Source organism: Pteronotus mesoamericanus, unplaced genomic scaffold, assembly GCF_021234165.1.
Source record: "Pteronotus mesoamericanus isolate MK-2021 breed Mesoamerican mustached bat unplaced genomic scaffold, CSHL_Meso_final scaffold_85, whole genome shotgun sequence".
In the NCBI taxonomy this organism is placed as follows: domain Eukaryota; kingdom Metazoa; phylum Chordata; class Mammalia; order Chiroptera; family Mormoopidae; genus Pteronotus; species Pteronotus mesoamericanus.
Window position 1 is genome coordinate 66,011,352 of NW_026555329.1, and position 12,098 is coordinate 66,023,449.

Genomic DNA, 12,098 nt, shown 5'->3' on the forward strand with positions numbered 1-12,098 from the left:
AATAATGAGATAATGCTGTTTTGCAGCTTCCTTTTTTTCACTTAAGAATGTATTTTCGCTACCACTCCACGTCAGTGAACAAACTGAGTTTTTTGTAATAACTGCATGATATCCTTCAGCATAGATGTACCATTATTTATTTATTTGAATCCTCCATAACTTGGCATTTAGCCTGTTTCGTGCTTTTAGAACAATTACTATTACTCAGTGGCTATGGGGTTCCATCCACAACCCCCCTTCAGGGGGAAGGTGCTCATTCCCCAGCTGTGGGTGGGTTGCCTGCTGGGCGCACACAGCTCTGTCCCTGTCTGGGCTTATCCTCGGCCAAGCGGGATGGCTGGCATCTGGCGACTGGCCAGGCAGTGTGCGTATGTGGAGACAGGAGTGTGAAGGCCTGACCCCCTGCCTCAGTGGTGTAATAACTCCAGAGGACCAGTCCAGGACCAGAACTTTCTAAGACTCTTATTGCAACTGTGTCAAAGCTTAAGCTCTCCCTTGTTCAATCCTGTGTCCCTCACTCCTTACCGAGGTTCTTCTCAAGTGCATGTTCCCACAAACCTCCTGCACTTAAATCTGTCTCTGAGTCTGTTTTCTGGGCAAGCTGACTTCAGGTAATAGCACATACAAAAGCCTTTAAAAAAATTATTTGTCTGAATGGTTGTTAACAGAATTCCTCTTAGGCAAGGAGGTGTCCTTTGAGGGGTAGACCGTGCTGAGTCTCGTGGGGACAGAATGTGACCTGTGGGAGCGGAGTTGGGAAGGAAAAGCCGGCTTTGCTCCTGAACGGGGAGGAGGCCAGTGAAGAAGAGAGAAGAGCGATAGGTTAAGCGAAAGACAGAGGTGGCAGGAAGTGCGGACTGGCGGAAAGAGGCAAAGAAATTTTAAGAAAGTGGACAACATTATGTGGCTTTGATATAAACCTCTCTCGTCTCCCCCCTGCAACCATCAGTAACCTCAGCTACACTAACGGAAGCTCTGGTGAGTGGTCCGTTTTGTGGAAGTCAACAAAGGAGTCAAGTTTCACCTCCAAGACACTTTGGGCCGCTGACAGTGCATATAAGGACACAGGTGACCACGACATAGAGGAGGGCGTTGAGGGAAGTGAGGCAGAGACACCCTGGCCACTGTCTCTGCTCCCAGCAGGTGTGACCTCAGCGAGGACAGTCAGTGCAGGGCTGCAGTCCCACGGAACCCAGGAAAGGAAACTACTAGTTTCGCCTCCTCCCTCCCTTTTGGAACCCAGGACATGGGGGCCCAGATGTTCAAAGTGGTAGGGCGAGCTGTTACCAGTGAAGGAGGGAAAGAATGCCCCGTTCTGCACTGCCTCTACCCGCTGTCTGTGGAGAGAACAACTTCCACTCATTTCATTTGAATGACCCCCTTTACCTAGTTCACCTGCTGTGGTCACGACTGGCCTTCTCCCACGGCCTCGGGTCTCCTGTGATTGTCATCTGATGAGAAGCTGTTTGCGCAACACTTTTTACCTTCCAGGCTCAGGAGGCAGGGTGACAGAGCAGGTAAGAGCTCGGATCCTGAGACGGGATGGGGCTGGTGTCCCGCCTGCTCCAGCTCACCTTATAAGGCTCCCGAGCCCTGGCCGCTGTTCCTGTGAAACGGACCCCTCCCCCACAGGGCTGCTGTGAAGAAGAAAGGAGGTGGCATGCTTGGCATATGCATGGGGCTGGCATGCACTCAGTAAACACTGGTTGTTACTATTATTTGTCCTTTTTGTCTCCATAAATTCCATGACTTTAACATTCCCTGCTGTTGGACGGTTTCTAGATTTTGTCTGTCATAAACAGTACTCTCTCACTAGGTGGGAACTGGCATATAGGATAATTCAGTGCTCTATAAACTGCATACTCTTTGATAATGACTGGCGATAACCTCATTGCATGATTATAAGAATGAAACGAATTAACACACACACAGTGCTTACAGCAGTACCTGCCACGTGGCATGCTTTATAAAAGTGTTGGATGGTATTATCACTGTAATTATTCTTCACACATTTGTCCTCCTGGCCCGCCCTCTCCCTCCTCCACCCGCCCAGTTGGGTTGTAATGGTCTGCCGATGCTCTCTTTGCCCTCTGTCAAGTTCCTGTCATTTCTTCCAGCTCCTGCAGGGGAAGACTCAGATTTGCATCATGTAAAAATTCAGCTAATTCAGAACCTGAAATCAAGTGCCAGGAACCTCCTGCGGAGAGCCTAAGACACCTCAGAGCGGCACGTTCCCCCGCTGCAGACATTGGCAGTTCCTGGCTGACAAGATCTCCCAGAGCCGCTGAGCGCGGGGCAATGCTAATTAATACGCCTCGCTCTGGCATTTGCTCCGCGCTCCTGGGAGGAGTGCCACGCTGGCGGCGGGCAGCGCTGTGAGCCTCTAAAGCAAGACCATCAACCCCTCTTACAACCACTCCTTCAGTTTCATTTAGCGTTTACCTTATCACCTGAGACTGCCCAGAGGGGCAAGAAGCCATCGGCTTTGACACCTGACAAACCTGAGTTCACACCGGCTCACACACCTCTTAGCTGAGTAGCTTAAACATGTTATTTAATTTCTGGAACCTCTGTTTCCTCTTCTGAAAAACGAGGGCGATACCTTTGACACAAGGGTCTTTTTAATTTAAACTGTGGTACAATACACATAACATAAAATTTACCACCTTAACCACTTTTAAGCGTATAGTTCAGTGGCTTTCAACACACAGGGTTGTTTTTAAGGATTAAAGGGAATAGTGTACATACGTAAAGCTTCTAGCACATAAACTAGAGCACAGTGAATATGCAAGGAATGTAAGTTCTCCTCTCTCTCCTGACTTCTCCCACTAAACATGGTCCTCAGCACTGTGAGGCTGAGAAAAAAATGCCTCGGTTGGTTTGGTTTGAAGTTCAAAACTTTGTCCCCTCCCTTATCACAGCCCCCAGCTGGCCCCAGCTGTGGCTGCTGCTTATCGCTGAGCTGACTTGGTTCTACGTGGAAACCCTGTCTGGTGTGAGGAGTCAGAGCAGCCGGCCAGTCTCACGGTGTTTCCTGAGACCAACCTCACCCATCTGATGACCTGATGGCCACCATGGGAGCAGGGAGCAGCCTTCCTTGGGCCTTTCCAAACAGCGCGACTAGGCCAGTGGGTGACAGTTACAGGAAGGAAGGAGGTCATCCCCTATCATTGCATGTAAAACTAGGACATGGGAGGTCACTCATTGGGTTTTTTGGTGGTTTTTGTTTCCTGCTTTGGTTTTTGGTTTTGTCAAAGCAATATAGCACATGGTTGTTAAAAGTGCATTATACTAAAGGGCTTATAACAATAAAGAATGGTCTCCTTCTGCACTCCCTTGCCCCCTAGCAGGGTCCTCTCTGGAGGCAACCACTGTCAACTCTTTTTTTTGTTTGATTTTTATTTTTATTTTAGAGAGAGGAGAAGGGAGGGAGAAAGATAGGGAGAGAAACATTGATGTGAGAGAGAAACATCAACTGGCTGCCTTCTGTATGCACTCTGACTGCGGACCAAACCTGCGGCCCAAGCATGTGCCCTGACTGGGAATCGAACGAGGGACCTTTTTGTTTGCGGGACAACGCCCAACCAACTGAGCCACACCCCCCAGAGCTGTCGGCTCTTTTAGCTGTTTCTTCTGGTATTTATCTCCACCTTTCCAAATAATATGCTTACTCTCATATTTCTTGGTTTACCAATTTTAGATGTTGTCTATTAACTTTCTGTTAATTAGGTGAGGGTTTGACAGTTTTGCACAACCTCTATCCTCTTCTCATAACTTGGAGTTAAATCAATATTCAGCATGTACTTTATTATGATTATGAATCATTCAAGTCTTTGCCACATTCTACAAAATCCTGTGGGATCTGGCCCCTGGCTCCCTCTTGCCCCTGCTCTTTCTTTCTTCACTTCTTCCCCTCCAGATCAGCGATCTTCCTGGTTCTTCAAACCATGCTGAGTGTAGTCCTGCCCCAGGACCTTTGCACTTGCTCTTCCCATTATCAGAATACACTTCCCCCCTTACCTGTTTCCTTATTTCACTCATGAATCTGCTCAAATATCACCTGAACAGGGGACTCTTTCCAGACTATCCTATTGAAAATAATACCCCCTCATCAATTTTCCAAGCTTTATTTTTCTTCACAGACATATCACACACAACCCCTGACATTAGATTATATACTTATTTTTTTTAATTTTGTAAAAAGATTTCCTTTATTTATTATTAGAGAGGGGAAGAGAGGGAGAAAGAGAGGGGGAGAAACATCGATGTAAGAGAGAAACCTCAATAGGTTGCCTCTCACACGTAGCAGGCGGGGGCGTGGCCTAAAACCCAAACATGTGTCCTGATCGGGACTCCAAATGGCAACCTTTCGGTTTGCAGGACGATGCCCAACCCACTGGGCATCACATCAGTCAGGGAAGACTATATACTTATTGATATAAATATTGGTTATACATTTTTTTTTGGTTATACATTTTTTGAGAGAAGAGACCTTGGTTACCACTGCATATCCTGGGCCTAGGAACATGCCTGGCATGTAGAGGGCTATCAGGAAACATCTGGAGTGAATGAATACCTATTGACTTACTGTGCTTTAACTTCACTGTTTGTATGATACCCTCTCCTCTCCCCCAAGGTAATATTTAACTTGGTTTTTCATTTACTTTGTTTTCTATAGAGCATACCCTCCAGCAGGCTTCAATCCAATTTTTTCATACTAACGTATCAGGTAATTTGCTATGTTTAGAATTTCCCTCTGTCTCAGTTAGATCGGGCTGCTATATAATAGAATACCATGGACTGAGTGGTTTATAAACAACAGAATTTTATTTCTTACAGTTCTGGAGGCTGGAAGTCGAGGATCAAGGTGCCAGCAGATCTGGTGTCTGGTGGAAAGGATGAGGAGCTCGCCGGGCTCTCCTTGAAGGGTCCTAACCGATCCCTGAGGGCTCCACCTTTAATTAGTCCTATGACCTAATTGCCTCCCAAAGGCCCTGCCTTCTAATGCCATCACCTTGGGGGTAGCTTTCAACATAAGAATTTGGTGGTGGGGGACACAGACATTTAGTATACAGCATCCTCTGAGTGCAGAATCAATGCAGAAATAGAGATAAAGTATCGACATTATTAGGTAAAAAGGACTGGAGAACAGGATTTATATCTGCAGCCGTACACTTACTGTGGGCCCCTCCGCCCACATTAGACTGCAGCTCCGAACCGAGGCTGCCCCTCCACAGGGCAGGCAGGCTCTGGGGCTGGCCGCATGGAGGCCAGGATCGTATCATCGAGAGGATAAGCTTCTCCAAAGGGACACCAGGCTCCCCTGCTGCGGTCCTTCTCCAGCCTCACTCGTCAGTAAGAGTAAGTGTCCCCTCCTCCCTTGGAGATGAGGGAGGAAGTGGGTTTGTGGGTGGAAAGAAGGGTGAAAGTTACCATATTTTGCCCTGTATAATGCACACCCATGTTTTTGGCCCAAACTTTCAGGACAAAAATCTTTTGTTTTAATTTTTTAACTCAATTTTTTATTTATTTATATTTAGAAATAAAACCAGTCGTTGTATTCCAGGGTATGATTTTGCAAATGGATATCGTTACTGCTTTCTAGAGTTGTACTTTTAATGCATAGGCGTAATTAAGAGAATTAAAAACATTTACATATATATGGAATTAGAACTACCCATGAATAATGCATGTCCTTCTTTTTCCTTCAAAAATTTGGGCAAAAAGTGCGCACTACGCACGGCCAGAACGGTACTCTTCCCAATTCTTTAGGAAGGATGAAAGGTCCCATTTAGTGGTCCCGGTAAGAGATTCCTCTGCCTCTGTTTGTTCCTTTTCACACTCCCCTTCACCCTGCATCTACCTCCTAGAGTTCTGGCCACTGCTGCAGTCTGAAGGGTGACTCTCTAGTCCCACTGTCCTGTGACTTTCCCCTCGTCACCACCCTGTACATTTCCTTACCGGCCTCCTGGGAGGGGTCCCCCATTTCCCAGGCTGCACCAGGCTGGAACACAGCCTCGAGTCGGTTACAAAGAAAGGGTGCTCGGCACAGAAGTTTTTCATATCTGGCCAACAGAAGATGTCTTCATCCATCCTGATTCAAGTTTCAGCTGAGTATATAATCTGGGTTGGAAATCACCTTTCCTTATAACTTTGAAGGCTTTGCTTCACTGCGTGTTAGCTTTCATTGCTACTCTTAGAAGTCCGATGTCATTCGAATTCCTGATCTTTTAGTGTGATCTGCTATTTCTCTCTGAAAATTTTTAGGAGCTACATTAGTTTTCCACTGCTGTTGTAAAAAGTCACCACAAACTAAGTTACTTAAATGAACACAAATTTACTTTTTACAGTCCTGTAGATCAGACGTCTGACACGGATCCCACTGGGCTAAGGTCTAAGTGTTGACAGGGTGCATTCCTTCTTGGAGGTTCTAAGGCAGAACCTGTTTCCTTGCCTTTTCCAGCTCCTAGAAGCTGCCCACTTTCCTTGGTTCATGGCTCTCTTCCTCCACCTGCAAAGCCAGCAGCCTTGGGCCAAGTTCTCATGCTGTTACCTTTGTGGTTCTCCATTTCCTGCCTCTCTCTCCCACTTTTAAGGACCCTACATTTTCTCATACACATTTTTGTTCATGGTCTCTGCAGTAGTGGTTCTTGGGGAAACTGAGGAAGCTCAACAACATATTGCAAAGTGAAGACAAGAATGACGGCTCTTACCTCTGTGTAGAAGCAGAGCAGCATGGCTTGGCGTTCAGCACGTCTTGTTGGAATTCAGATGGTCACATACGCAGCCGAGGGCAAACGCAAAGAACGTTGTGTCTCAGGCACCCAAAGAGCAGGGGCAGTCGTCTTGTCTGCCCCTTTGTGGTGCTTTCTCCCCAAGCGAGGCCTGTTGCACACCTTCACCATTGCTCCTGAGCTCCTTAATAACTTCTGGGACCCCTTTCAGCAGATGACTCAGTCTCCCGCCTCGCAGAGGAAACAGGGACTAATGACTAGATTCTCTCCCCCTCACTGAGCTCCCTACAAGCCCACACCCTCTTCCTCTCTAGCTTCACCTAAATGTGGAGGTGCTGCACCCCCTCTCAGCCCCACCCTCCTCTTGTGCTTTCTCACCTTAGGGCACTTGCTCCATCAGTTCCCCCCTCTTTTTCCTCCATAGCTTCATCCTCTCTTTTTCTAGTGGATCCTTTCCTGAAGCCTATAAATATGTTCAGATTTCCCTTTCTAGCTTGACCCGAGATCTCTCTAGTAACCACAAACTCTCCATTATTCCTTGTTAGCATGATTCTTAAAGGAATATCCTATTTTAGTTACCTCTCCTTGCCCACTAACCCTTCATGCCCTTGAATTCTGGTTTCTGCCAGAATATTCCACAGACTATTCTGGAAAAGGCCTTTCAGGGTCTTGTGTTAGTTAGCTTTCTCCTCTATTGCTAGCTGAATATGTCCAACTGGATGCATGCACAACTGGTATCTCAGTCTCAGAATGTTACAATCGAAACATATCATTCTTCTTTTCAAATGAAAGTTCTCTTCCTGTGTTCTTTATTTTTGTTAATGGAACGACTGTCACCAGCTCCATTTGAGCATCACCTTTGGTCTTTGGGATTGTTTTTGTTTAGCAATTTTAAGCAATTGTTTTCATTAAGTAATACATCCAAATGGTTCAAGATTCAAAAGATTCAATGATGAGCACAGAAAAGACTCTCTCCCACTATTCATCCCCAGCCACCCATTTCTCCTCTCAACAGGTCACTAATGCCATAAATTTTGTGTGTATTTCTTTACGGATATACATATGAAGTCTGTCTGGAAAAAATCCAGCCATTGTTAATATAAGGAGAATGGTTTGTGCGACACTAGTAACCTGGCAGCCAAGGAGAGTGGATTGGAACGCACATGCATGAACAATGACGACTTCACTGTACCAGTCAGTGGGGGCAGTAGACGCGCTGAGTAAGCATGTGTACTGTGTGGCCAGCACATTTAAAATGAGTAGAGCAATGACTCAGCATCAAATTTTGTGTTAAGCTTGAACATTCCTCTACAGAAGCTATTCAGATAATTCAGAAGCAATGGGCAAATGGTAATTGGCAGCTTCATCGCAACAATGCACCCACTCATGCATCACATCTCATACAGAGTTTTTTTGGTGAAACATCAAATCACCCAGGTGACCAGCTCCCCCCACAACCCAGATTTGGTGCCCTGCAACTTCTGGCTTTTCCCAAAACTAAAATCGTCTTTGAAAGGGAAGAGATTTCAGACTGTTGATGAGATTCAGGAAAATACAATGGGGCAGCTGATGACGAGCTGTGTGAAGTCCCAGGGTGCCTACTTTGAAGGGGGCTGAGGCGTCATTGCCTTTTGTACAATGTTTCTTGTATCTTTGTCAATAAATGTTTCTATTTTTCATATTTTACATTGCTGGATACCTTCTGGACAGACCTTGTATATTTTGCATATGTAAGCAAATATGTTTATTTACACATTTTTCCTTTAAAAGTACAAATGACAACATACCGTATCCATACCGTGTTCTACCCCTTGTGTTTTTCATGTATATGTCTTGGACATCATTTCACCAAATGCTTTTTCATCTTTTGTTACAGCTGCATAGAGTTTAGCAGTATTACCAGTGTCTCTAGTCTCTTGTCTCTAACATCCAATCAACTGCCAAATTATATTAATTGTATGTTATTTGTCCTACAGTCTCTCCATTCCAAGTGCCTATCCATTTAGACCTTCACCTTTCAGTATGGATTAACGCAAGAGTCTCTCACTCTTTGCCCCGACTTTAGCCCTCCCTTTGGTCCATACTATTCTGTTCAATTCATCTTCTTTAGTACCACTCTGATTACGTCATTTCCCAGTTTAACAGTCATCACTATTTTGTCATGGCCTGCAGAATCTGACTCCATGTTCCCTCCTTTTTCCTTACTGTCCTCTCTTCATGCTCCCGAGTCATACTTGGAGAGTCTGATGATCCTAGAATAGCCCGTGTGAGGTCTCATGGGAGTATTTTCTATGATCTTACTTTACCTTGGGTATATGACCTTGCTCTTCAGGCCAAATCCTCCCTGGCCCTGGGTTCAGCTGAGACTAACTTTTCAATGAAGCCCTCCTGACCCTCATTATAAGCCAGGGCCAGTGGTGAGGTAAGTGTAGCAAGGCCCTCAAGGTGTAAAATTAAAGGAGGTACTCGCTCTCAGGGTCACACAAATATTTTCCCACCGTAGCTTGCACTCATGCCCGCCTGCTCTGCCTCAGGCTTCCCCACCTTCATTCCGCGCTGCTGACTGTGCCCAGAGCAATCTGCCCAAAACACGAAACTAGTCGCTTCCCTCTTGCCGTCTGTCATTCAATCTGTCTGAAACAAAACACATCCTCTTTCCATCTAAGCTGGCTGTTCCTTTAGATGACAGTCAACGATACTACTGTCTTCCGTCATTTAGTTCTTAAGACCTTGGAATTACCTCCGACCTTTGCCCTCCTAGTCCTTAAATGGCTCATAAGTTACCAAGCATTGTTGAATTTTCCTTTAGTTCCGTTATTGGCCTTTTTTTTTAAAGCCATCTCCAGCCTTATTCTGGTCCATTAGGGAGTTCAGCGTATCTTTCAAGGACTGTTACTAAGATGGTATTAAGAGGGGATTTAAAAGGGGAGGAGGCAGGGAAGGAAACATTGATGTGCAAGAGAAACATTGATAGGTTGCCTCTTGCACAACCTGACTGGGGACCTGGCCCGCAACCCAAGCATGTGCCCTGAATGGGAATCAAACCAGTGACCTTTTGGTTTGCAGGCCAGAGCTCAATCCATTTATTTTTTAAAATCATTAGAATGACCTTGAGATTGTGCCCGGTAGATCAAGAACAGGAAAAGAATGCCAAAGGCAATCAATCACCCAATAAAGAGATCATTTGGATCCAATCAAGAGCGAAGGAACCTGGGTGGTTACCAGAACTTCAGCCACCACACAACCTAATCAACAGGTCCAGAAAGAACTAGGTAAGGGATCATGGGACTCTAATCTGTGGAGTAGGCTCTGTGGAGAACCCTGTTGACACATTTCATATAAAAGGACTTGGTGTGTTCTCAGTGGTGGCAGAAGACTCTCTCTGATACAAGGTGGCTACAAATCTCCAGCTAGAAGGCCCCCTCAGCCTGCTGAGGCCGGAGTCACCTTTCTCCCGCAAAGGTAAGCACAGTCTCGGGTTAAGGGAGCAGCCTCAACAGAAAATGTCATTGAATCCTAAGAAGGTTCAGAATTAAATATGAGAATGATGCAATAAATCAAATTCATGGTATTCATATTTTTGTGTTAACTCTGTTGATATTCTGGGCAAATAGGTATTTTCAGTGTTTGTAAAGTTTCGAGAATTTATTATGTTAGAGAATCTGATAGATTAGTTTTGTGATTCCAATGTAAAGTATAAAGTAACTCATTTTAGACTTGTATTAGAGAATTTTACTAGTTTTTTTTCCTCTTTAAAATAGATTTTATTTACTTATTTTAGAGAGGGAAGGGAGGGGGAAAGAGGATGAGAACCATTGATGTGTTAGAGAAACATTCACCAGTTGGCTCCCGTTTGCTTCTTGACCAGGAACTAAATCAACCTGCAACCCAACCATGTGCCCCAACCCAACTGAGCCACACCAGTCAGGGCTGTTATTTGCTTCTCACTTAAGTTTAAATCCTTGAGGGGTACAGCATTACACGGATTCTGTGTCCAATGGCCTTAGCAGGAAGATTGCTTCGGAATTTAGCACGGACCATGCCACTGTTGCCATGAGCACAAGTTACCTTTCCCCAGATGACTCTGGTTTTGTTTGGTTTACCACCAGGAGTCACTGTGCTGTTCTTTGCTTTGTACACATAGGCACATCTCTTGCCCAGATAGAATTCAGTTTCATCTCGAGCATAAACACCTTCAATTTTAAGAAGAGCTGTGTGTTCCCTCTGGTTCCGGAGACCCCATTTATAGCCAGCAAAAACGGCCTTGGACCACAGCCTTCCAAACATACTTGTCGTTGTAGAAGTCCTGTTCCCAGCAGGCTCTACAGGCTTCAAGATGGCGGAAAAAGCGAATTTTACTAGTTTGCAACGAGCAGTGAGAGAACGTGACATTCAGTATATTTATAAGGGTATTATATTAGATTTTTAAGAGTCATTAGATTAATACCTGTTTACTAGATAGATGACTAAGAACAAGTAACTTAAACTTCCTGTGCTTCTGTTTTCTCACCTGTAAAATGAGTATAATAGTACCCGTTTCATGAGGTTGTGGTGAGGGAATTAATGAGTTCATACAAGAGTTTTCAATAGTGCCTGACTTCTAGTGAATGTTTAATAAATCATGCTGTTATTATTTATGTGAAGAGGTTTTGTATGTTAGTTCAGGCATTTAAATACAGTATTTAAAAGGTAAAGTGAAAATATTATTGTATACATGCTTTTTATTTTTTTTAAAGAATCTATTTATTTATTTTTAGAGAGAGGTGAAGGGAGGGAGAAAGAGAGAGAGAAAAACATCAATGTGCAAGAAATACATCTATCGGTTGCCTCTCACACGCCCCCAGCTGGGGGCCTGGCCCACAACCCAGGCACAGGCCCTGACCGGGAATTGAACTGGCAACATTTTGGTTTGCAGGCCTGCACTCAATCCACTGAGCCACACCAGCCAGGGCTATGTATGCTTTTTAAAATGTTTAGGGAAACTTATTAACAGTGTTGCAAGTGAAGCAGTTATTTAAGGGAGGTTAGTGTATTTGAATTGAGTTGGAGGAGCATTAGTCCACTTCCTCTGGCAGGGCCCGCGTTTCCCATTACATCCTCAGCACCCAGGCATTTGGTACATCGCAGTGCACCAAATCTGTGTTGAACCGAGCTGAGAAGCCCTATAAAATAAGATTCTAAGACATTATAACTAGTATACACTGTTAACTGAGACTGGGACAACAGGAGGAGAAAGACCTTAGAGGGAAGATGCCGAGTCAGGTTTCGACCTGTTGAGCTTGCAGTTGTCTGTATGACACGAGCTCCTGATCACAATTTGCAGTCTCATATGTCGGGTGACACTTGGGAAACAGTTTGGAGCAG

At 45.0% G+C, this 12,098-nt stretch overlaps 1 protein-coding gene across 1 annotated transcript; it reads right to left on the bottom strand.

Annotated features, from left to right (window-relative positions):
• Nucleotides 1-10,576: 10,576 nt before the first annotated feature.
• LOC129063536 (60S ribosomal protein L35a-like) lies at nucleotides 10,577-11,079 on the bottom strand. The gene has a single exon (XM_054564657.1). It carries the CDS (start codon nucleotides 11,019-11,021, stop codon nucleotides 10,689-10,691), a length of 333 nt encoding a protein of 110 aa, XP_054420632.1. The 5' UTR covers nucleotides 11,022-11,079; the 3' UTR covers nucleotides 10,577-10,688.
• Between the last annotated feature and the right edge of the window lie 1,019 nt (nucleotides 11,080-12,098).

Excerpts from the sequence above, each read along its gene's own strand:
- LOC129063536 (XM_054564657.1), bottom strand. The coding sequence starts at position 11,021 with ATGTTTGGAAGGCTGTGGTCCAAGGCCGTTTTTGCTGGCTATAAATGG.